This window comes from Megalops cyprinoides, chromosome 3, assembly GCF_013368585.1.
Source record: "Megalops cyprinoides isolate fMegCyp1 chromosome 3, fMegCyp1.pri, whole genome shotgun sequence".
Lineage (NCBI taxonomy): Eukaryota > Metazoa > Chordata > Actinopteri > Elopiformes > Megalopidae > Megalops > Megalops cyprinoides.
The window spans coordinates 16,166,550-16,190,168 of NC_050585.1; the positions used below are offsets into that span (position 1 = coordinate 16,166,550).

General features: G+C 43.6%; 3 protein-coding genes across 3 annotated transcripts; all 3 read left to right on the forward strand.

The window, feature by feature from the left end:
* Window positions 1-214: 214 nt before the first annotated feature.
* Window positions 215-10,137, forward strand: ehd2a (EH-domain containing 2a). The gene is made up of 7 exons (XM_036525433.1): window positions 215-646; window positions 2,691-3,214; window positions 3,897-4,073; window positions 5,295-5,392; window positions 6,191-6,603; window positions 8,130-8,294; window positions 8,688-10,137. Exons 2-7 carry the CDS (start codon window positions 2,991-2,993, stop codon window positions 9,243-9,245), a joined length of 1,635 nt encoding a protein of 544 aa, XP_036381326.1. The 5' UTR covers window positions 215-646; window positions 2,691-2,990; the 3' UTR covers window positions 9,246-10,137.
* A 3,724-nt stretch (window positions 10,138-13,861) lies between these two features.
* On the forward strand, window positions 13,862-16,485 carry selenow1 (selenoprotein W, 1). The gene is made up of 6 exons (XM_036525441.1): window positions 13,862-14,037; window positions 14,673-14,697; window positions 14,799-14,852; window positions 15,109-15,183; window positions 15,701-15,797; window positions 15,888-16,485. Exons 1-5 carry the CDS (start codon window positions 14,009-14,011, stop codon window positions 15,776-15,778), a joined length of 261 nt encoding a protein of 86 aa, XP_036381334.1. The 5' UTR covers window positions 13,862-14,008; the 3' UTR covers window positions 15,779-15,797; window positions 15,888-16,485.
* A 1,822-nt stretch (window positions 16,486-18,307) lies between these two features.
* LOC118775063 (26S proteasome non-ATPase regulatory subunit 8-like) lies at window positions 18,308-22,090 on the forward strand. Its single transcript, XM_036524768.1, has 7 exons — window positions 18,308-18,702; window positions 19,486-19,558; window positions 19,650-19,752; window positions 19,965-20,130; window positions 20,446-20,546; window positions 20,841-20,952; window positions 21,170-22,090. Exons 1-7 carry the CDS (start codon window positions 18,496-18,498, stop codon window positions 21,305-21,307), a joined length of 900 nt encoding a protein of 299 aa, XP_036380661.1. The 5' UTR covers window positions 18,308-18,495; the 3' UTR covers window positions 21,308-22,090.
* The last annotated feature ends 1,529 nt before the right edge of the window (window positions 22,091-23,619 follow it).

Sequence of the window (23,619 nt, forward strand, 5' to 3'; positions counted from 1 at the left end):
AGATTTGACAAGAATAGAGGATGGTGTAAAGTTCATTACAGCACATCATGACCAGTGGCTTCTTTGAGTGGCTATATTTAAAAGCGTGTGTTCCATGGCGAAAAGACCTCAGACTCCTCCTCTGTTTTGATGTACCACCTCCCTCCCCCCCACCCCTTCCCAATCGGGATCTATGCAGCACACTTTCCAGGGCTTGCCCCAGAGTGTTCGTCAGGCAACGCTGCAAGGAGGGGGAGAGCAGAGGAAGAAAAGGAGGGAGAGAGAGCAGGAGGATCTGTGTTTCCTTCCAAGACATCTACCAAGAAGAGCGGGGGAGCACTGCCAGGCGTACACATCAGCTGAAACCGATTAGTCTCTACCAGACAACCATAACTCAGAACAGAAATCTGGCTCCTCTCATGCTGTTCAGTCTATCTGAGGTTATTGATAACCATCCACACAAGTACCCGCTTGCCTGTGTTGCTGCGAGCGAGGTATGTTTCTGATGTGCTAGAGGTCTTATTTATGAGCCAACAAGTGAAGGAGGGCAGCCGAAAAACGACACACGAGAACAACGCTGCACAGCTTTTTGAATTTCTTTTTTCTTTTTTTTTTTTTTAAGTTCACATTTTTTGGGGGAATTCGTTCCTTTGGTCTCCATCATTAGGTAAGAAAATTGCTTCTGTGGGCTAGTGTCAGTTTTTTTTTTTTAAGTTCACATTTTTGGGGGGAATTCGTTCCTTTGGTCTTCATCATTAGGTGAGAAAATTGTCTCCTGTGTTCATTGTTTCCTTCCTATTTATAGGATTCATATGAATGGTACTTTTTCCTCAATGCTACGGTTAAAGGCAATTGATGAAAATGTGTTATTAGCAGAGAATGTTGTTCCAAAGCCTACCACCTATTAATTTTCCTCTGAGACATGTCCTCAGGTGAATGAACTGGGGTGAACCCCTGGTTGCACCCAGCACCCTCTCCCTGCATCCTGGATCTCTCCTGTTGTGTTGCATCTATGGTTTTTATTTGGTGTGCTGTCAAGGTCATTATTGGTGTGGCGCTGGAAAGGACATTAATGGTGAATGGTTAAAAAGGAGCTTTATGAGATCCTGGTTATTTAAGTGCCATATGTGGAGAACATGTTAAGAACAGCCTTGTCTGTGACCTCATAAAGCAAGAGGCATCCAACAAGGCCCTCTTACATGCAACTGTGTGCAAACTTTAAATTTTCCTGGCTCTGAGGTTTGAATGCACAGAGGTGCCTTACACAGACTACATTTCTCTAGGGTTGAGGAGTAGCTTTCCGAAAACCAAGTCTATAGTTAGTGTAGTCACGGACTGCGAACCCACAAGGCATTTTCCTTTCCCTTTTAAGGTATTGACTTTGATATGTTGAGCTTCTAAAAGGCCCACTGCTGGCAAACCAAAACAAGCCGCTGCTCGAAGGAGGCCTGTGAGTGCGCTTTCTCAGAGACAGCGCGCCTGAGCCATTTGTTCCATGAGCTCTTTTCCTTTTTCCTCTCCCTCTCTCCCCCGCTTTCTCAGTCTCCTCTTTTCCTTCTTTCCCCCCTCTTCCCCCTCTCTCTCAATCTCCTCCTCTCTCCCCCACCTCAGCATGCCTCTCCTCCCTAACGCTCCTCCATTTCGACTTGTGTGCCCCACACTGCCATGGTCATTACCATCTGTTCTGCTCTTCCAGCTCTGTACTTTTCAGGCTTTCCTCTCCACCCCAAGGGAGGCTCTCCATTCAAATTTGCTTCAATTCAAATCAGACCCAGTTTTGCTTGGCATGAGAGCACCGCGCCGGAGCAACAGTGGTTAACACCCTACTGCCTGCCTAATCTCCCCTCTCCCCTTGCCTTATGCGCCCTTGAGGTTCTGTATCACAGGACAGGACAGCTGGAAAGCCATTGCGCAGCACTCATCTGACACAATAGCCCTGCTGTTCCAGGCTTTGGACAAAAAAAGAAACAAATGGGTTGATAACAGTTGGAGAATGTGTGTGTGTGTGTGTGTGCACGCATTTTGGGTGTATCTTTGCTGTGAACATTCATAGCCAAAACGGGTGCGAGCACACATTTTGGGGGGTGTGTTCCTCCGTGATTCCCTCCAGCTGTGTCATTAATTTCTTAACATTCCTCTGAGAGCAGATGGTCACATTTAATAACGTGTATCGTCAGGCTTTTAAATGCATCAAGCCCCAAGATTTGTTACAGATGACATTCATTGATACAGTGCTTGTTATGTGAAATATGAAAAATTAAGAGAACATGCATTATCACATAACATGCTTAATAAAGCATTAGGATTGTTCATGGCTGTCTTATAAAGTACTGTCATGCATATGAAGGAGGTATGTATGCTTTATAGGGTAACGAAAGTAAACTTAATGTGCAGCGTGATATGGCAGACATGCAAAACAGTACAGGAACGTGCCTGACGTCGATGTGAAGAACTGAGCTCTGTGTGGAGATGTGGCTGGGTGTTTGTGCAGTGACACTTTCCTCCAGGCATGCAGGGACATCGCAGAGACGTTCCCCTGTGGCCTGGGCTGGCGTGCTTGCAGGGCCCATGGGGGAATCCCTGCCTTCAGCATGTCTGGCAGGCCAGCTGTTGGCCTCACTGGCTTTTAGTCTGCATAACATTGTGCAAAACAGAGCACTTGGCAACAAAGGATGACATGTTTTGATGGATCGTGTTTGATTTACTTTCAGAGGCCTTCAACAAAGACACTTGCATGAATTCTGCAGTGAAGCTTGCTTGCTGAGGTGGAGTAAACCCTTAGAAATCTAAGGCCACAAAGCCAGCACATCACAATCTGATAGAGGCACACTGAAATTAGGAACAGAGACCCACTGTCCTCCTAGATTTGTAATTCAAAAGAAGTCTGGCAGGAACTCTGACAGAAGAAAGAAACGCACACGGACAGGGTCAAAAGGAAAAACAAACATCATAAAATAAAAAACAGAGCACAGGAACCGTCCCAGAGTCCACCCACAGCACCAGGCCCGATCATGTCCCGCTGGGGCCGGAAGGACAAGAACAGCAAAACGCCGGAGGTGATCCGCACTGTGACGGAGGGGCTCAAGTCCCTCTACCACAAGAAACTGCTGCCCCTGGAGAAGTACTACGGCTTCCACGACTTCCACTCAGCCAGCCTGGAGGATGCAGACTTCGACAATAAGCCCATGGTGCTGGTGGTGGGACAGTATTCCACTGGAAAGACCACCTTCATCAGGTGAAGTCGCGGGGAGGGCTTGTGGGAACTACAAGTAGAGTATCAAAATTTACTCAAATAAGTAGTGAGTATGTTTGAATAGAACATTTTTTATTGAAAAAAAAAAGTTACTTTACATAATGAAGTTCTGAACCTTTAAACATAGCATTCTAGGCTCTCCTGGCAGTGATGTTTAAGGGCCAGTGCTCTAGTGCTATTTCCCAATGCTTGTCTTGGGAGCACACACTGTACAATGGTTTTCATTCCAGCAGAGCTTTCCATGAATTAGGTCTGGTTGAGCTATGAACTGAAGGTGTGCCCCAGGGCCTAGTTTTGGGAAACACTACTCTGGTGTGTTTTAAACCGCCCTGCTTATGGGAGTGCTCACCTGCACCAGCACGTGCACTGCAAAGTGTTGTTGTTTTAGCATGCGTTTTATTTTACATTGCATCATGTTTATATAGCAGCCGCCCTCGTCCTGGGAGCTGACAGTTTACATTTTACATATTAGCCATTTTTACAGCTGGATACTTATTGAAGTAATTCATATTAAGTTTATTGCTCAAGGGTACGACAGTCGTGACGCACCCAGGGCTCACACCTGTGACCTGGTTACGAGGCCAGTTACCTAATCATTACGGTACGCTGTTCTCCAGCTGCAATGCTGGCCTGCTTCGTTACTGAGGTTCCTTGTGTCCCTCAGGTACCTGCTGGAGCAGGACTTTCCCGGGAGCCGTGTGGGGCCGGAGCCCACCACTGACTGCTTCACCGCGATCATGCACGGCGAGGTGGAGGGCCTCATCCCGGGGAATGCCCTCATCGTGGACCCCAACAAGCCGTTCCGCAAGCTCAACCCCTTCGGGAACACATTCCTCAACAGGTGAGTGGACAGAGAAGGGGCGTAGGATGATGGAAAGGGGGGGGAGATGGGGGAGGGATGGGGGGTTACAAAGGAGGTCTCTACTGAGGGAGAGGTGATCCGGAGAGGGAGAACGAGAAGGAGGGAAGTGGGAGCGCAAATGAGGAGCCATGCGTCATCGTTCGCTGTGTGGAATGTCGAGCCTCCTTGCCAAAGTTTGAAACAGGGAGGGACTTTCCTTATTTGTGGAAAAAACAGCGAAAGGGGGAGCCTTCTAGAAAAAGGCAGGCATTCTGAGGTATTTAAAGGATACTGGGCCCTACGACAGCCTTAAGAGGGGCTGCTGAGGGGAAAAATGAGTGTTCAAAAGGTCAGGTATGGATTGAAAGAGGAATGGAGACAGACAAATAAAGAAACCTCTCCTCACTGTGTTGTTTATCCCTTCAGACTGCCATCTCTCATGCTTAGGACTACCCTGTGCTTTTTAACACTCACTGTGGCAGCGTGATTAACTAAATCGGCCTCCATGAACTCCTCCCTGCTGCCCAGAAAAACAGTCAGTTGTTTCCTCACAGTAGCCATGGCGCCAGTGTGTGCTTGTCTCTCTGTGTGCCTAGCAAGTGCTGTGTCAGAGTCCAGGCAGGAGCTTGTAAGGCCACTCCGTGCAGCTGCGCGCTCTGAAGTCACACGGTGTCCCCTCTAAGGGGGCTGCTGCTCTTTCTCCGCTCGCGTGTTTGTCAGCGTGTTCTCCTGCTCTGTTTTTTTTTCTCCTCACTTCCTGTCCGGGGAAACCGTGCGCTGGGTTGGCTCGTTTGCTACAGGAAGCTCTCAGCGGTAGATCATTAGCATGGTGTATTGTTTGATTCTGGCAGACGAGATCATTTTCCCTCAGGAAGCTGACCGCATTTAGTGGACCATTCCCACACAATGGGTCCAAGCTAGGAGGGGTGCGGGCCGCAGGCCGAGCTTTAGATTTTGTTACCGGCCCTGATGGGAAATATGCTCACCCCAACCCATTCATATGCTGTAAAGGTACCTTGACTTGGGGAAAAGAGTTCATTTTATGAACATTAACATGGAGATCTTACTTAGTGAATATGTTGGACTGCTAGACATACATCGTAATCCATCACCGCCTTTTGTGACGTCTAAATTGTGAGGTGTACAGAAATGATCAGTTCAGTGTTATCTGCTGGAGTGAGGGGATCACGTTGGATTCTCTGATCTCCTCCTGTATGGCAGGTTCCAGTGTGCCCACCTGCCCAATCAGGTCCTGGAGAGCATCAGCATCATCGACACACCAGGCATCCTGTCTGGGGCCAAACAGAGAGTGAGCCGAGGTGAGAGCAGCAGGCTGGGGGGAAGAGGAAAGGGGGCCACCTCAGATCAAACAATCCAGTCTCCAAATTCAGAATTTGTGAACTGTGTGAATTACTCCATGTGAGTCTGATTGTGCTCTGTAAAGTACTATTTACATTAAAGTATAACATTAAAAAATTAAGCAGAAAAATATCATGTATCTACTTTTATAGAATGTTTCTATTTCCATTTAGTCAGGGTTAATATGGAAGCTGCTTTATGTAAAATTCTTGCATTCATGATGCACTGGAAAAGGACATCTGACAAGCAAAGGGAAATTGTCATGTAACCGGGATACAGAGAAGCCCAGTGAAGGAGAACAGAGGTGGGGGGAGGGCGTGAGAGGTGGAAGTCGATGGAAACTGCAGGCTCTGAGATTTTTCACATCTCCAGTGAAGTGGAGAGGTGAGTCAGAAGTTTGTGTCTGAGAGGTGAGAGGAACAGGAAGGAATGCAAGGCAGAAAGGGGGACAGAGAGTGGAAAATCAGACCAGGCGAGAGACGATGACGGATGTGCAACTTCTGTGTGAAGGTCCTCTTCCATAGAGCTCAGTGCCAGGGTAACCCAGGGCTGTGGGGCAGAAGATGACGCAGTTATGAGATCTGGTCTTTTTTTTTTTGCTCTTTGGTTTCATGATTCAGATGTTGGAAAGCAATGCAAGACATGACACTGATCAAAAGGTATTCTTTGTGAGGTGGAGGTTCTGACCCCACCCAGCTCCCCCTGAGTGCATTACTAATACCCCTGCTATGTTCTCAACCTGCCCCCCCCCCCACCAGGGTATGACTTCCCCGCCGTGCTGCGCTGGTTTGCCGAGCGTGTGGACCGCATAATCCTGCTGTTCGACGCCCACAAGCTGGAGATCTCCGACGAGTTCTCTCAGGCCATCGGGGCGCTGCGCGGGAACGAAGACAAGCTGCGTGTGGTGCTGAACAAGGCCGACATGGTGGGCACCCAGCAGCTGATGCGCGTGTACGGCGCCCTCATGTGGTCGCTGGGGAAGGTGTTCGGCACCCCCGAGGTGCTCCGGGTCTACATCGGCTCCTTCTGGTCGCAGCCGCTGCTGGTGACCGACAACCGGCGGCTCTTCGAGCTGGAGGAGGAGGACCTCTTTGCCGACATCCAGAACCTTCCGCGAAATGCCGCCCTGCGCAAGCTCAACGACCTGGTCAAGAGGGCACGCCTCGTCAGGGTGAGCGACCGTGAAGCAGGACCGCTTGTTCTGTGGGCCTGGAGGGCTTGCAGTCATGCAGGTTTCACCAGCTCTCTTTAAAATGCAGAAGCACACTGGGGAACTTTGGAAGGAAGCTACATTAGCCTGAGCCAGACAGCGATTATATGAATCTGGCAGTTCAGTGTGTGAGTGTGTGGCTGTTCCAAAAGCCTGCAGACACTGTGGTTTCCCTGGACCAGAGTGAAGTAACTCTGGTTCCTTTTCTTGTCTTGTCCATTTGATCACTCCTCCATGGGATTGGCTAGGTGATAGTCTGCCCTCATTCAGGTAATGCTGATGCATGTGTACGCCTAGAGACCAGCTGAATTCAAATTCCACTTTAGATTAAATTCCACACGGCATGAAGTCAGGAATTTCCCTATGCTGCTGTTTTGGAAAGTGTCACATGGAATTCTCATCAGTGTGGTCCGATCATTTTAGCTGAACCCACCCAGTTAAGGAGCCAGTGAACTCAGCATCCATCAACAAGTCAATGCTAGAAATGTTTTATAGTTGTACTACTACTTTTAATTAGCATATGTGAAAATTTTCAGACACAGAGAGAGACAGAGTCAACTGCTGCCAACATAAATATAGGAGATGGACTGCAGATCCTTGCCTTGGAGTTGATACTTTGTATATCTCTGTGTCTGGAGACTTTGGAATCTGGTCACGGTACTAAAATTATGCTACTTATTTTTTACATTATGCATATTTTTTACATTCAGGGTGTGAGAGGAATGGTGTAGAAGCTGTTTAAACTCAGAACTTTGCTGCCTGTGGCAGGACTCAAGAGGGGAAAAGAACAGCTTCAAGCGCAGTCCTGATAGACTGCTGCTGCAGTGCTTTGACATTGCCCAGCTGACTCAATGTAACAGTAACAGGGGTAGACATTTTGTTGAATGGCTGCCTGTAGCAATACTTACGCGCAGATTTACAGTGACAGGTCTGAAGGTGCTCAGTTCCACAAAAAGAGGGGATGGTTTGATCATGTTTTGTCTAATCTTTTCTCTGCCTTTGTAATGACAATGTGTGAACAGGCTCTAAACGCCTCTGAATTAGGATGTTCTAGCAGGAGGTTAGAAGGGTTAATGGTCTCATTGCACATGAGGAAAGAAAGCAACACAGAGAGGTTTAAACAGGCAGTATGAAACATCTAAGCAGTTAAGATTATAATAGACAGGTTTAAAAAGACATCATAAATTAATGGTCTAGTATTCATTAAAAAAAACAGAGGGGTTTAAACGTGCGGTACACTTATCAGGGCTTAAGATTAAAAACACAGGTTGGTACACATTCTTCAAGATGTCTTTATATAATTTAGATATCCATTAGGAAATAGTGAGAAGCTGTCTTCTGGACATTTTGATCACATGCAGGATTTTAACAGAACATTCAAACCCTAACAACTGTTGCAAAAGCTTAGATGTCATCTTTATTTTATATGCCTCCCAGCTCAGATCAATAGAACCTTTTCTTACCAAACCTGACCTTTGTTTTCACAGGTTCATGCCCACATCATCAGCTACCTGAAGCAGGAGATGCCCTCTGTCTTCTGGAAGGACAACAAAAAGAAGAACCTGATCTACCAGTTGCCTGTCATCTTCTCCAAGATCCAGCTGCAGCACAACATCTCTCCTGGAGACTTCCCAGACTGCGCCAAGATGCAGGTGTGTGTCCACCCTGCCGCTCACCTCTATAGACTCATGCAGCTTGGGACAAAGCCAGTTTTTGGTTCTCAGTCATTATTGGCAGATGACATGCCCAGTTTTGAACATGATGCCGTTGGGTTCAGCCTGCACTCTGATCAAGCTCTTGAACTGGCTGAGCCACTTGGGAGCCCCATTCAGTACTCTTTTAAAATATATTGCATGAATTGAGGTTGCCACTTGTTTTCCTCTCTTACATTTGCAACAGTAGTGCATAATGTCTTTGAATTTGAAACTATAGTTCTCTGGATACAGACCTGGAGCTCCAACCACTAAACCTGCATGGCTGTTACACACATACTGTTCACATCCACAGGCTTAACTGTCCCTCCTCTCTCTTCCCTCCATTTTCAGGAGCAGCTGGCAGTCCACGATTTCACCAAGTTCAAGGCCCTCAAGCCCAACCTGATGGCAGCCTTGGATGAGCTACTGACCACCGACATCGCTAAGCTGATGCCCCTGCTGCGGCAAGAGGAGCTGGAGGCGGGCGTGCAGGCCGGGGTGCAGGGCGGGGCCTTCCTGGGGACCCGCGGAGGGCCCTTCCTGGAGGGGGACCCCTTCAGCCAGGCAGAGGAGAACGGGGAAGGGAGTGACATGGAGGATGAGGAATGGGTGGTGACGAAGGACAAGCCCAAATACGACGAGATCTTCTACAACCTCTCCCCAAGCGAGGGCAAGTTGAGCGGCACCAAGGCCAAGGACTGGATGGTCAGCACACGCCTGCCCAACTCTGTGCTGGGCCGCATCTGGAAGCTGTCTGACGTGGACCGCGACGGCATGCTGGACGACGAGGAGTTCGCCCTGGCCAGCCACCTGATCGAGGTCAAGCTGGAGGGGCATGGCCTGCCCCCGGAGCTGCCTGCCCGCCTGGTGCCGCCCTCCAAGCGCCGACAGAAAGGCTCTGACGCGTAGGACACTTCAGGCGGCCTGAAATGTCATACGCCGGCCCACCAGCCGGCATGGCCGTCACTCTGGGACCCATCATCCTCTCCCTGCCACCTTGTCTCTCTGTCTGTATGTGTTTTATACCTCCTTTCCTTCCATCGTTTAATCTCACCCTCCCTTTCTTTCTGTGATTGCCTACATTTCCTTTCACTTTCTCCCTCTCTCTGTATACAAAATGATCAAGAGCTAGCGGCTTGTGCCTTTCAAGCACTGTATTCCTGTGTTATTCCCTCTCCATGATGTTACTAACATTGGTGCCTTTAATTCCTCCATGTGAGTCCCCAGGCACAGCTTTTACATCCCACGCTCCCTTACTCCATTGCACTTAAAGTAATGTGTAATAAAAACCAATAACATTAATATTAATCCCCATTAAACTCTCCATAAACTCACCTGCCCTCATCCTTGTGCCAGGTGGCACTGTTATGCATTTCACCCTGCCTTTTGTAATCCTGCGTGATCAGGCCTGTCACAATGAAAGCACATCTGTTTATCGCTTGCCCTCCAATTACTAATTCAGTTCGCTGATATGCCTGCAGTGCTTTGTGCAAAGCAGTAACTTCTCTGTGCTTCCATTTAAAACAATCACTGCCTGGCAATTCTGTGTCTGGTTATCTGCACCACTCCTCCCCCCGTGCACTCCTCAGTCAAATAATGTTTATTTTTATGTGCATTTTTTTATTTTAGTTATTTTTGTATGAAACTAAGGAACAGTCGATGTATTCATGTATAAATGAGTATCATATATAAAGAAAGCATTGTGCACCACCTCCTAGAGCATTTGCAAAAAAAAAGGCAAAGCTTCTGATTAATGTTGACACTGACTACTGTACACTGCCTCACTGTCATCCATGTGTTCACCACCATTAACACTACAAATAAAATGTACTAGTTGAAGGCTGTTCTCTTCTTTTTTTCAATGAAAGGTGTTTGACATACTAACTTGAAAGTAATACATGAAGGAAAATGATAATGGGGCAATGAAGACAAGACCAGAGGAAGAACTGGGATCAAGTGTAACGAAGACCTGAAAATGAACATCACTTTTTCACATCACTTTGAATAATTTGGCAAAATGGCATCTAACATCACAGAGTTTTTTTTCCTGTTTCATCATAATCATTCTTTTAAATAAATATATGCATTAATGTAAGTTGATAAAAAATGAAACGCATCAAAAATACTTTATGGATAAAGTATTACACAAAACCCCAGTGTTATTCTTGATTATAAGCCCTGCAAGACTTAAGCAGTGTGACTGCTCAGAATAGGCAAGGGAAGCCAAGCTTCCTTTAAAAATTAATCGAAAATATTTTTTAACATTCCACCTTTTTCTTGTGTAAATATATTGTTTTAACTTGAAATATTTGGCAAAAATAACAACAACTATCAAACATTTTCAAACCCCCCTCTTGTTTGTTTTGTCGGCCTTTAGAAGCTGGGCTTCCCATGGAAATCTTAAAAAAAGAAAGAAATGCTGAGGTCTATGCATTGTTTTGTCTGGCTATGATTAGATGATAACAACATTATAATAAGAATTTTGCCCCACCCAAAAGCTCAGCTTCACGCCCACTTGTACAGAGCTCGCCCTGCAGGGGCGTTAACACAGGGCCTAGTGAATACTGCATTGTAGCCCAAGTTCAAACACCGTATTTACAACCAGTCATACCTTTTGATGAATATTCCATCACATCCATCACTTAACCCGTAGTGTCTTTTACACGCATAGTGAATTGAGGAGATTGGTGGAAGTCAGTATGTGAAAGTAATTTATCTGGAGAGTGGAGTTTCAATTATCAATTATTCTGTTGATACCGTTGTTACTGTCTATTTTTGTCCTTGGTTGGTTTTCCTTGCAACTGTCACCCTGATCTTGCTTGCAACATCAGCTGAAATCTTGCTTGCAACATCAGCTGAAATTTCAAATACTTGGAAATCTGTCTAAATATAGTGGCATAATTTTGGAAGGAAATGACATGTAAATATTTTTTCAGGTACTGGTTTTGAGGCTCTTACAGTAAACTATTTGTTGATGGGTATGTGGGAAATAGGGTGGTGAGGAGCATTCTTGGACTACATTAAATAACCATTTCTGTTCTTTGGTAAAATACACTCAGTGTGGCTTGTGTTATGTTTGTGTTTGTGGTATTTTATGCAGTTATGCAATCAACCTCTTTATCCGATCAACAAAATATGGCATAAAATGTTCCTTTGTTCATTTTTTGTCCCTAACTGTGGTTGTGGTGATCATGGAAAGATGGGACTGAGAATGCTGGGAAAAATGGGATCCAAGTTTTACTTTTACATGTAAGAGTAACATCAAGGCTCAGGAAAGAGCTTCTCTTTCAACTGAAAACAGATTCCCCTTTGGGCAGTAGATTCATGAGGACGAGTTTGCGGCAGAGTTTGCGTAGTAGGTGTTGAGCTATGTCTTGGCCCTGAGTAATGCCAGGACTCCACCATCATAACCGTAGCCTCATATTGAAAAATAGATTTCTGTTTTGAGACCTTATTTTTTAAAGTTATTTTCCCCTATTTTCATATTCATGTGAAAATATATGGTGATGTTTGTTTTTTGGGTACACATTGCAATTAAATACATAATTGACAACATATGTACATGCATACATTCTGAAAAATGTTTTTCACAGCATAAACACACAAACATACACACACACACACACACAGCCAGAGTAACTATTGGTCTTTCTGTGCCAGGTCAGATAAAGAGTGACTCACACTGCCCGCCTCTAAAACCAACACTGCCATTTTCCACCCCCCGCTATTGGAATACTTTGCACAAACTTGGAGGGAGTTTCCCTCACACAAACTTACAGGCTCAACAACTCACTGACACTTCACATCTGTATTTCTGTCTTACTGACTGTTTACATTGTATAGGATTGACGGAACCATCTGTGAGCATCTATGGTCCTATGAATTATTTAGGTCTGACTGTGTGCACTTGATTGTGTATGTATGTGAAAGGGGGTGGGGGGGTGGGGGGTGGGGACACACATCTCTAGGCTTTCCTCTCTCGCTCCTCGATGGAAAGGAACACGAGTGAAAAACAGAGACCGCTTCCCCGTGACTCACATGTGAGGAATGCAGTAGACCAGGCCTGCCATTTATAGCGTCTCACTTTCTTTGATTTTCAGTGCTGCTCTTTACTCGAACACGTGTTTTAATCATTTTACCTTTATGGTGCTCACTTTCCAGGATCTCTTATCAGAAATTTGCCATCTGAAATCTTTCAAATCTGCCTATCTTGGTGATTGTTAGCCTGTTGTGTGTACACTTAAGTTAAAGCTAAAACTTTTTAAATCTATGATTTTATTCTCAGGATGCATCTTTTGTCAGGGTGCATTTAAAGCTGCCTGGTGAGACAGTATATACAGTATATTAATCACATATATTTTTCTCTTTCTTTCAATATTCTTTCTTGTTCTGGCAGCTTTGCTAACATGGGTCTCGAGTTTCCTCGCCTCTGCTGTATTCCTCATTGAAACTTAACTTTGGAAATGATGTGGTTTGTCCTGTTCTACCCATCTCAGCAACTCAGCTTTAATTCATCTTCCAATGGAAGCAAGAATATCACCTTTCACCCGTATTGTGGGACATTGTATTCCCATATTAACTACAAACATGACATTTGAGTATACGGTATTCATCTTAATGCAATTTTAGATTAGTTTTCTTAAGATATTTATGCATGATTGCATGATTATGGCCCTCAACAAAAGTGCTGTGACCAGGGGGAAATAATATGCGATTGGTAAAGCAGGCAGTTATAGAAATTTCCTGCTGTACCTGAACGACCCCTGACGACGATTCCAAACACAGGGGATACTGCTCTACTGTTTTACGCAGGATACTGACAGCGTGTGTATGTGAAACTGTTATGCCATGGAAAGAAACTCTCCAAAGAACCGCGCTCCTCTGTAGCAAAAACAAAGGAAGGTCTATTTCGCTGACGTCACTTCTCAAGTCCAGGGAAATCCCTTGTCCGCGGCGCCCCCAGAATACTCAGGAATCACCCCTCGCTTTGTCGCACCAGTCCAGCCCCTCTCTCGTCTTTCATGGTGAGAGGGCGCCCCCTGATGGGAAATGTATTTCACGTTAATTTCAGTGATTTCATTATTCGAATTAGGCATTGCTAGCAAACTACATGCTTAGATCCGTTTCTGTACCTTTATCTATGCAGATAAATCACAATATGGTTTAAAGATGATTTATGAGCGAATAACATTGCTTTGGCTCACATATGTTTTGTTTTGGTTAAGGAACGAAGTGTTTACTCGACAACCACCGAATATAAAATAACAGGAGAAAACCACTTTCTTAAAAAGGTAGGGGGAACCAGGAAGTTTCACATTTGTAGTTCTGTGGAATTTTAAATTATATTAACCAAAAAGGAGGATCTTAAAATATTTGTTCTAGTGTATATTTTTTCTGCATCACTTCCATCCCATGTTGTGCTTCTAGGTTGCCTACTTTTCTGTTCACGTTAAAATCTATTCGTTTGTTCCCCCTCCCCCCTCCTATCGATGCTTTCTCACGTATCGCGTGTGGCCTCGGCAATGCTCCGCGCGTCGCTCCGCCTTATAAATTTCATAACATCAAAGGAAAGAACTGCTCAAAGGCAGTTTGTTGGTAGAGGCGACCGGTTACTAAGGGACAGTGTTTTAAACTATCAGTTCTCTCAGACGAGGGCCGCTTCGACTTGCACAATGGGCGTAAAAGTCCACATCATTTACTGGTAAGTCGTGTGCGTCAGGCTATTTTTAGTATTTTGCAATGCTGTTTATATAGCTAGCTGTAGCTATCTGTCAAACTTGCAGTAAAAATGCAAAGGAAAACAGAGCTATCTAGCTAACGTTAACATTAACCAACTACGCAGTGTTGTCAAATGAAGTAGCTGGCCAGAGTTGCGGTTTTTTTTCCCTTTTGAAAACAGAGTTTCCAAGTAGTCGATCTACCTAGAATGCTTGCAGGACAGGATTCCATCCATTCATGTCAAACAAAGCAAAGGCTACGCTAGATATAGCCCGTGTCGCTGGAAGTCTGCATAGGAGATTGCTTCCTGTATTAGCCAGGGTAAATTAGCGAACTAGTTGTTTTGACCAGGGCAATGGGATTATTTCAGCAGAACAATAACACGTTTGACTACCTTGATTTCAGATTACTTGAATTTGAGTGATTATTTCACATGAAATCCGTACTTCCATGCGTCATAAAATACTTGATTCTGAGGATGTACCTCTGATGTATCTGGAACAAAATGGCTGTAGTTGGTTAATGAAATCCCAACTGTACAAGTCTCAGTTGCACAACGAAATAACGGCCGTATAATGGTATTGCTTAATGTGAAAACTGTTTTTCTCTCGTTTCCAGCGGTGGATGAGGGTACAGGCCCAAGGTAAGTGTCTTCTAATACGATTTATTTAGTTGCATAAGTACATGTCAGACCAGTTATTCTAGAAAGTATCTTGATTGATTATCTTTTTTCCTCTCCTTCAGTTCACCAAACTCAAGACTTTGCTTGAGGATGAGTTCCCAGGCGAGCTTGAGATCGTGAGTAATGTATTACATTAACTGAAACGTCAACAATCAAATTGATAGTTGATTGCCTAGATTTCTGGCTCAGTGTGAATCAGGTCTTAAATGGTCATAATGACTGATGCATAGCATTGGTGTCAGCAACACTGCAGAGAACACATGTTCTTGCCAAGTTAGCCTTAGGAATGGACCTGCCTCATCATTTTTGTTGTCTGCTGGGGATGCTGTTGTGCATCCTGTTGGTTGCCATGACTGGTCTCTGTCTCCACAGACTGGTGAGAGCACACCCACAACAACAGGGTGGTTTGAGGTTGAGGTGAATGGCAAGCTAGTCCACTCCAAAAAGGTAAACACCTCTATAGCTAATTTTCAGTGTGCAACCTTGATCCCCACTAGTAAGGACAGATGGATTGTGGGGTGTTAAATCTCAAAGCTTTGAGTGGTTTGTGTGGAATCTTTAGTGCTGCTGCTATGCCTTTGTGGATCTGTCATCTTGGAACATTAGTTGAAGATGATTTTCCTACATTTATTACTGACAGTGCATAAAGAACTGATATAACCATGAAGCCAGGGGCTGGTGGTGAATGCATAGACTATAACTGGTTATACATTTTCATCTCTTGCGGCGTTAAAACACTGCTGAGTGTTTTTTTTTTTTTTTTTTTTTTTTTAATCATTCTTTCATTTTCCTTATAGCCTGACCTGTGGAACAGACAGACAGGAAACTGATACCATGTTAAATTTAAATGTAATATGCTTATCTCCTCCTAATAGTTTGACTGTGTATTCTGTGGTTTAGTGAGGTAGAAGTAGTGAAGCTGGATGTAGTGGAGGCTGATGTGTGTGTGTGTGTGTTGATGCAGAGAGGGGAGGGCTTTGTGGACAGCGAGCAGAAGATGGCCGTGGTTGTTGGTGCCATAGATAAGGCCCTGGGGAATTGAGCTGCCGTTTGGCACGGAGGTGAGGAGCACTGTCCGATCTCTGCCCTTGGTGAACCATACTGGACATTTTTGTTCATCATGCTCCTTTTTCTTGTTCTCTCTCTTACAGTCCGGACTCTCAGTATGTCATTCTCTCTGGCGTGGCGGTTGATGATGGTTGCGCCTGAAGTGTCAGATGACACGGGCGTGGCTTGATAGTACTCGCTCTGCCTGGGAGACGCCACACGGGAGGGTCCGCACTCCTATGAGTTTACTGCATGTTATTCAGGGGGTGGAGAACTTAAAAGGGAAACAATAGCTTATTTGAAAAGGAAATGTCATTTAAGAAGACCGAGGAACCCTCAGGAAAGGATTAAATATTCGGCAAGGGATGAACAGGCTGTACTTTCATTCTGACTGGTTGGCAAAATATACTGAATACTGGAAGCTTCATTAATCTCCCTAGTGCTCATTGTGGATTGGCCAGACTTCTGGAGTAAAACGAGCTGTTAAAAAAAAAAAAAGCTTCATCAGCATCAGGTGGATCAACTTTATGCTTTGTTCAGCCTTCCCTTCCAAATATTCAGTTCTCAAATTTACAGTTTAGTTTTCTTCTGCATTATTGCATTTAGCTTTACAGGTTTCCAGCTATTTCTCAACTGGTGAAAACATAATATGTTGCAGTTAAAACTTACAACATGTTAATGTTTTAATAAAGTTTATTTGTCCTGCTGATGTTTTATTTGTGCGAGTTTGTGTGCTTAGTTACTACAGGATTGAATAAAAGAGGAGTGCACATTACAAATGTATGACCTTAGAGTGTGTACCTGTTAATTTAGAGTGTGCCTTAAATCTATCCAGGTTTCCCGTGGGAAGGTATTTAGTTTAAAGTCTGTGTTATTGCATTGCGGTGCCAATAATATGCTGCATCTTAGAAATCCGGTATAAGTAAGATATCTCAGTTCTGCCAGGTCAAATTCAATAGGCCTGTACACACTGAAGATTTTGTTTAGCACAGTCACTTATTGTACAGATATTTGGCACAAAATCTGTAACATGAGCCTCATGAATGTTTTAGATGGCAAGCAGTCAATCAAGTCACACCATTACTGCCTTTCCTTGAGTGTGCTGTGGTATACCCTGGCAATTTTAAGGCACTTCCTCTTCTATCTAAACTCCAAAGACAGATGAAATCTAAACCAGTTTTAACTTTTAAGTTTTAATGTGTACATTATGACTGAAACTACACTCCACAGACTTGTCAAAGGCTTCATATTGGACACAGAGAAGCACATACAACAAGACTGAGGGGCATTAGCATAAAAGCAAGAAAATCACTGCCTTGATGTTAATTATTTTTCAATTGTCCTTCATAAGGTGCACAACTAAAGTTTTCACTTTCCTCAGTGCTGGAGTACAAGAGGAAAACATAAGGTCTACTAAAGTCTTCAAAATGAATTTTATAATCTAAACATGTGGATTGGTTTTTCAAGACAACTGGAAAGGAAATATAGGGAATGCATTAAAGTGATAACTGTTTTCTCATTAGCTGAACAAAATGCTAAAAAGGTAGAAAATAACAAACAAAAAAAAATGTCAAACCGCTTGAGAACTGTTCTTTTTATCTGGATGATAAAATAAGACTATAAATCCTTAAGGAAATTATAGTGCCAGATTTCTCACTTACAGTATCAGAAACAATGCAGCAATGAAGATTAAAATAAAATAAAGTAGGCAAGCAATGCAATACATAGAAAACTAGAGGGTAAAATGATATATAAATAAGTAAGACAGTGTAATGACACAGTAAATAGAGAATAAAATATTCAAGTAACAGGTAGGGTATTGCACAACAATCAGGTGTATATATAAGTATTGCACAACCAATTTAAGTGTTTTACTAATATTGCCTCGCATATTGCACAGTATATGTTTCTATTGAGGTATTTATACTGCACAAGGTAGATGTTGATGTACATTTACATATTGCACAAGGAAGATGCTGATATGAACACATACATTTTGAACATATTGGTGAACAGTTGGGGAACGGTTATGGTAGCATGTACTGTCCATTTTCCATTGGTTCAGCTGTTCTCCCTGCAGAAGGGGGAGGAGTTGTACAGTTTGATGGCCACAGGTAGAAATGACTTCCTGTGGTGTTCCGTAGTGCATCTCGGTGGTCTCAGCCTGCAGCTGAAGGTGCTCTGACAAGACTGCAGTATAGTACAGGGGGTGAGAGCCATTGTCCAGTTGATCCTGGAGATAAAACTGTGTGCTGCCATTAGTGAAGCTTCATTTCTTGTCTGTAGTTTTCTTTACATGCTTAATGTATTGTGCATGTACCTCAACCATGGAAGGACTGAATGGATTCACAAGTTTCAACAGCAGATATAAATGTCCTACAGCTTATTGATGGGCCGTGAGTCCGTGACAATACTGAACTTATTGCTATGATCTCAGCTGCTGCCCCTATATTAATCACATTTTGTCATATGCGTCTGCACGTTTGTAATTGAAGTTCTGTCAAAACATTTCACGTAGCAGGTTTGTTCAGTGCACTGTTTTGCCGACAAGAACGACGACAACAATTGAGCCCTCACGGAAGATGGTTGCGCACTAGGCGTCTTGTCAATCTTGGCAAGACCGTAAAACATTTCCTCATCATACACAAGGACACACTGCTTTCTGATTTGTCCAGGCGCCCGACACGACACAAATCATCCAGTAAAACGCGAATGCGCGGTGTTTACAAGAAGTGCTACTTGCTTTTACTCTTTTACGTTAGCTACCGTAAACTGAACGGCCGGTGTCGCAGATTTTGCCGAATCACCATGGCGTCCGTACTGAGGGAGACAGCGGGGCTGTATGAGACTCTGAAAAGCGAATGGAATAAGAAAAATCCCAATCTGAATAAATGTGGCGACATTTTGAGCAAGTTGAAGGTAAGGCCGATATAATTCGTTCGTCTGTAAGTCATGTTTATTGGGGTAGACTATGTTGCTATTTAGATAGCTGATTAAATTGGCGAGCTAGCTAACGTTAATTAGACCTGACTACCTAGCTAACGTTATCTCACTGTCACTACCTAGCCTAGGTGGCTAATGTTTGACGCTGTTGTCATTAGATAGGTTAACGTTAGCAAACTGTAACAGTCTGCTGTCAGAGTAGGTTTGTAACTTATTAGATTGCTTGGTAGAGTACTCTTAAATTTGTCTTTGGCTTGAGACGTTAGCGAACTAGCTAACGATGTCTGATAGGTAAGTGAAAACAGTTTTTTTGTTGATGTAGCCAGAAAGCTAGCTAGCGAACGAGAAGTTAACCCGTTCTAATATTGATAACTGATGGCTTACCTTGAGTAGTCACCCTATTTAATGCTCAATGTTTGGTTGAACTGACGGAGATAACACAAAGACGTTTTTGCATTTGAAGAATTCGGTCTGTCGTTTTTCTTGAACTGTAACGTTAATGTAAGAGATGTGAAGTATCTAATGTAATGCTTTAATGTCTGCTGTTTGTAATATACATTCTTGTAATATAACGTTAATATTTTAATCAAATAGAGCGTTAGCAGCCAAAGGTTTGTCCCTGAAGGTTTACCGTCACCTGTCCTTTGGGGTTGTCATTTTGTTAGATACAAAGTAATGTGGGGCGAATAATGAATACCTAGCTGTAAATGTACCAGCACCACCAAAACTCGTACCGCTTTAACTTCTGTTACTCCGCAGATTTCCCTTCTGGAATTAAATTTCTTGCCAACGACAGGGACCAAGCTCACCAAACAGCAGCTCATTTTGGCCCGTGAGTATGTTGTTCGTTTACGGACTTTCCTTTTTAAGAAAATGAGCATGCCGTAGTCATCAGTGACATTTCCTGCTTTTGCGTGCTTCAGGTGATGTGCTGGAGATTGGAGCCCAATGGAGTATCCTGAAGAAAGACATACCTTCCTTTGAGAGATACATGGCCCAACTTAAGTGCTATTACTTTGACTACAAGTGAGTTTGCGTGTGCCACTCTGACAGCCTTTTTAGTTTCTTTGTTCACACCCGACTGGGTTTGTTGGCTAATACTTCTTTCCCTTGTTTTCAGGGTTTTCATTTTGCCTTTACTTGTACCTGTTTGTCTGTGTGTTAACCTTTGTCAAAACAAGGATTGTCTGTGTTTGGCCGTGTTTGAACCTCTCTCTGTACTCATGTCTACCTTGCAGAGAGGAGCTGCCAGAGTCAGCTTACATGCACCAGCTACTGGGTCTGAACCTGCTGTTCCTGCTTTCTCAGAACCGCGTCTCTGAGTTCCACACAGAGCTGGAGAGGCTGAGTGCTCGAGACATCCAGACCAATGTCTACATCAGGCACCCCGTCTCTCTGGAGCAGGTGACTTGGTTTATGCTTGCTAGCTGGCTCTGTGCGGGTGGAGGCGCTGTACAGATGCACATTTGTATTCCCCGCCAGCTGTGCTCACTTTGTCATGCACATAAAATTGTGAGTTATAATTTCATCAGAATTAAAGCAGAAAAGCCTAACAGAAACAGGTAGCTCACTTTCTCCGGTTTTGATGTCATGCACTTATTAGTGGTATCAGCCAAGAGAACATTGAGGGGGAAGTGTTTTTTTTTTTTTTTTTTTAGTGTTACATTGTAAAATTGTGTAATTCAGTTTTGCAATTAATTGTTGAAATCTGTATTTTAGTACTTGATGGAAGGCAGCTACAATAAGGTGTTTCTTGCCAAAGGAAACATCCCTGCTGAGAGCTACACTTTCTTCATAGACATTCTGCTGGACACTATCCGGTGAGAACTGGGCGGTGTTGGGGCAGACGCTGACATCATGTGTTGTGTGTTACCAGCAGAAAGATGAGGAATGGACGCTATGTGTGTATGTTTCCTGTATTGTATTCTGCTGTTTATATTATGCAATTTGACTTGTAATGAAATGCGGTGTGCGTGTGTGTGTGTGTGAGTGAGATGTAGTTACATTCCCCTTTTTCTTGCCAGAGGTGATGACTTTGCAGGTTATGTAAAGGTGGTATGCGCTGAATGTTGGTGCTGAGCTGCTAAGTTTTGACTTCATGTTGGTCTTGACAGAGACGAGATAGCTGGCTGTATAGAAAAGGCCTATGAGCAGATCCATTTCAACGAGGCCACACGCGTCCTCTTCTTCTCCTCCTCCAAGAAAATGACAGACTATGCCAAGAAAGTGAGTTATCCCACTGTCATCTCTCCCTGCCAACCCCGGCTGTCATTTGCTTTGTGATGGAGCATCAACCTGTGTGTGTGAGAACCACTTATCCTGAGTCTTTAGCTCCAGTTATTCGTATGTGGCTATTGTTATCTCTCTGTATAGAGGTGCTTCTCTGCATTTTCAGTGGTGGTTCATCTCTCTCTGTCCTTTTTCTTTTTTTTTTTTCTTTCAGAGGGGCTGGACTCAGAATGCCAGTGGCTACTACTCCTTCAGCTCCCAGCAGCAGCGGACAGAGGACGTGCCCATCCCCTCCACAGAGCTGGCGCAGCAGGTCATTGAATACGCACGGCAGCTGGAGATGATCGTGTAGTAGAGACACACACAGACACACACACACACACACAACTCTCAAACTGAAACAGATGAACCTCTGAATAAAAGCACACTGACAGATTGATAGATCCCAGGGAAGAAGGTCCACAGATGCTCTTTTACTGGCACCGATTCATGCCACTGTGTAGTTACGTCTGCACTCAGGGTGTACGTGCATTTGTGTCTGCTCTAGAATCTGCCTGTCTGTCAATATGATTTTCTGTTCGCCAAGTGCATTGAAGGTCCCATATCTCAAAACCAGCAGATGCCATGTTAAAAACCCAGAAACTACTGGATTGTTAAAGATTACACAGTCCAAATCATGAAGTTTTCTGGACCTGTGTTGTAGCCTACAGTATGTTGTTTAGCCTACAGTATGTGTAATTAAGACTTGTGATACAATTACATGGTATCTTCATATGGCTCATTCAGCCAGATTTTTATAACCTTAAAGGAATGCGAGAGCGAATTGCTTGCAGGTACAGTGGAAAACAGTGGAATGAAAATGTCAACAGGTTGTCTGTTCTTCATATTGTCTTTTTTGTTCAATGCAAGCACTTGAGAACAAACTCATTTACCATACATGCAGTCTCACATCATTCTCACTAGAGTGTGCGGTTCACAGAAGGACTCCATTCCAGTCTCTTTGCCTTGTATATGAGCAGCAGTGAATCGCTGTATGTTCTGAAGTTTTATAGTAATATTTTTATCATCTTCTTAATAGGCTGTATATCCCATTGGTTGGGCAATAAAATCTTATGTCTCTGATGGTCACACAACTGTAATATAATGCTTACTCAATAAACATTTTTTCATCTTGTACTAGATGACTTTTGCTTTTTCCTTCATAATAACAAATTTGAAGTCCTTTCAATGTTTTTATTTCACTTCTCTGAGAACAGGTTTGGTGGTACAGAAATGTCAGGGATGGACAGCTATGTAAAATGTCAGATTCTAAAGTGGAGAAAGTAGCCCAATGCACACAGAAGATAAGTGCATTCATTGTGCTACTTTTTATGCACTAATTAAGTTGCACAACACCATGTATCATTGTAAAGGCATGTGGCAGAAGAAGAGGAAAATGGTTTGATTATCTATTGAATAAGAAAATTTGGGCCTTTATGACTTTCTGAACAGTCCTAAGGTGAATAACCACAGACATCAGCTGCAGAAGAAACTGACATCAGACATCCACGTTACATCATTTCCCTCAGAACTGTAACCTTTTACTTTGCAAAGTAAGGGTAATCATCTTCTTTATTTCTGGCACTTGATTTGTCTGCCTCTTCTAAATATGGTCCTCATGGATATGTGTCTTAAAGAGATGGTGGGAGGGCTGGAGGAGGTCGGTGAAATCCAAACATGGTCGTTGTTGCGTGAAAAGTGAAAATACATTCTACACAGTTATGAATGCTCATGAGTCAATGTACCCCATTGTGGGATACCTGGATGCACAGAAATAAATACCGGAGGACTCCTGTCATAGAAGTATATCTTCCTATCCTTTCAGTCTGCAATACTGACAAGTACTGAGTTGTACTAGACTTTCTTTGAGCCAGCAGTAAATGCTCCAAGAACAGATGATTTTTTTTTTCCAACTTACTTGTTCTTTGTGTTTCTGATGACACTAGGGAGAGTTGAGTATGTCACGGAAGGAGAGTGGGAGGTGCTGAGTCTGCCAGATTAGGGAAGTGGGAAGGGCTGAGTATGTCAGAAAATGAGAGTTAGAGGGACTGAGTATGGGAGGGAAGGAGAAAGAGAGGGGCTAAAAGTATTGCAGAGAGAATTGTGAGAGTGAGAAAATACGTTTTCTCACACCTGCACTGTTACTGTATAGTCAAAATGTGCTATCTACCAGCAGTATGGCCTTACCTGTGACCTAGCTTGAATTTGAGAAACATTTCTCATTTAATTATATACACACACCTATGAATTTACACAGATACACCAAGGCACATGCACTGGATATTTCAATATGGTAAACCAAGCTGACACCACAGGATAGTGCTTTCTTACGTTGAATGCATCTGTTGAATACATCTGTCCTGGAAAAAAAAGTACCTATGTGTGAATATCTCAGTGGATGAGATATTGTTCTCAATGGGAAATATCGATTTTACACTGTGTTCCAGGAACATTTCAATGACCTTCCCATTCATACTTCTTGGTTTACATGTTGTAATACCAGCGTTAGCCATTTCAGCTGATAAGGAAACATTACAATAAATTCTTGGATAGAAGAGAATGCATATACAGTATCAGACGTGCATTTTCTAACATTATATTTAAAAGATGATCGTTTCATTTAGT

Coding starts and splice junctions, on each gene's coding strand:
- ehd2a (XM_036525433.1), top strand. CDS start 2,991: ATGTCCCGCTGGGGCCGGAAGGACAAGAACAGCAAAACGCCGGAGGTG. Junction 5,393..6,190: donor CAAACAGAGAGTGAGCCGAG/GTGAGAGCAGCA, acceptor CCCCCCCACCAG/GGTATGACTTCCCCGCCGTG. Junction 6,604..8,129: donor AGAGGGCACGCCTCGTCAGG/GTGAGCGACCGT, acceptor TTGTTTTCACAG/GTTCATGCCCACATCATCAG.
- LOC118775063 (XM_036524768.1), top strand. CDS start 18,496: ATGCGCGGTGTTTACAAGAAGTGCTACTTGCTTTTACTCTTTTACGTT. Junction 18,703..19,485: donor ACATTTTGAGCAAGTTGAAG/GTAAGGCCGATA, acceptor GTTACTCCGCAG/ATTTCCCTTCTGGAATTAAA. Junction 19,753..19,964: donor TGCTATTACTTTGACTACAA/GTGAGTTTGCGT, acceptor TCTACCTTGCAG/AGAGGAGCTGCCAGAGTCAG.